General features: G+C 36.3%; 1 protein-coding gene across 1 annotated transcript in view; it reads left to right on the top strand.

Annotated features, from left to right (window-relative positions):
* The window catches only part of mxd3 (MAX dimerization protein 3), a 7,827-nt gene that overhangs the window by 1,270 nt on the left and 5,230 nt on the right, over positions 1-1,327 (top strand). The window contains exon 3 of the mRNA XM_016449735.1: positions 845-874. Within this exon, the coding sequence (XP_016305221.1) occupies positions 845-874 (30 nt within the window). The remainder of the gene's footprint in view (positions 1-844; positions 875-1,327) is intronic.

Here is a 1,327-nt window from a genome sequence, read left to right as displayed (position 1 = left end):
CAATATAACAAAGAGTGAAAAATTTAAGGGGGTCTGAATACTTTCCGTACCCACTGTATACAAAAATTCATACTTTATGCGGACCCCCTGGCCTTACGTCAAGGACCACTAGGGGTCCACGGACCCCTGGTTGAGAAACACTGTTCTAAAACACTGATTAGCGAGATTCTTGTTATTCAGAAAATATTAAATTTTATTCTACAACGACTTTTGATGTTTTTTTTAAGCAAATGAATGAAAGGCATTTGCTTCCATTTAGACAACTTGAAGTGTTAGTTCATCCAAAAATGATTATCATTATTTACTCGCTATAGTAAACTGTCTGTTTTTCAGTTCATTCTTGATTCAGTTCAATTTAAGAACTTTGTGGAATGAGTTAATTTCTTTTCTATGAAGCATGTCATCATCCAGCTCAGTCCAGGGGCCAGTTGCATAGACTGTTGCTTTGACCAACTAGCAATTGTCTTACTTTTCCAATACAAATAATAGACCAATCTACCTTTTCATAACTGAATTGAATTTAAAAAGTGATTACCAGTCTTGAAGAAAAAAAATTAGATGACTAACTTTTTAAGACTAGTCTAAACCGTTTATGCAACTGGCCCCAATTCTCATCAGTAGTGTCTGTGCAATCAAGTCAATAATATTGCCAAATATTAAGTGTCCCCAAATATTAAGTGCTGAATTGATTATATTAAGTACTTTTAACTGTAGGTCAATCTAACTAGATGGCAGTCTACAAAATGCTTATCCACACATATCTTATACAAAAAAAAAAAACTGAGTGAGAATTTAATATGAACGAATGTTATGGCTAAATAAAGCTGTTTGTTCTTTGTTTCAGGTCTGTTCACAATGAGTTGGAGAAACACAGGTAACTAAGTTTTATTTTTGCATTCTGTCCTTCAATTCGGCAATATTGCAATTGTGCTGCTGTTCTACATATTAGTACAGTTTTTCAGTAATTCAGTCCCATCAGTGTGGGAGTGAGATATTGCTTTCTGCAACAGTTCGATAAAGAGTTGCTGTTGAGTAACTTTCATTTTTAGACAGATTTTGCCAAATGAAAAAAAGCACCAAGCTTTAGGCCCAATCCCAATTCTATTTTATACCCCTTGTCCCCTTCCCCTTCCCCTTGTCCCTTGAAACAGAGTGTCAAGGGGTAGGGGTGAAAATATTCCCCTAAGAATTGGGACACCACTACTATGCCGTCACACGTCACCTAGCTCCTACAATACACACACCTATACTGGTGTGCATAGAGCCTTTAATTACCGTTCTATATTAATGCGCTGCTTACTGACACACACACACACACACACACACA

This window comes from Sinocyclocheilus anshuiensis, unplaced genomic scaffold, assembly GCF_001515605.1.
Source record: "Sinocyclocheilus anshuiensis isolate Anshui unplaced genomic scaffold, SAMN03320099.WGS_v1.1 scaffold1763, whole genome shotgun sequence".
Classification (NCBI taxonomy): Eukaryota; Metazoa; Chordata; class Actinopteri; order Cypriniformes; family Cyprinidae; genus Sinocyclocheilus; species Sinocyclocheilus anshuiensis.
This window is presented reverse-complemented; position numbering and strand designations above follow the sequence as displayed.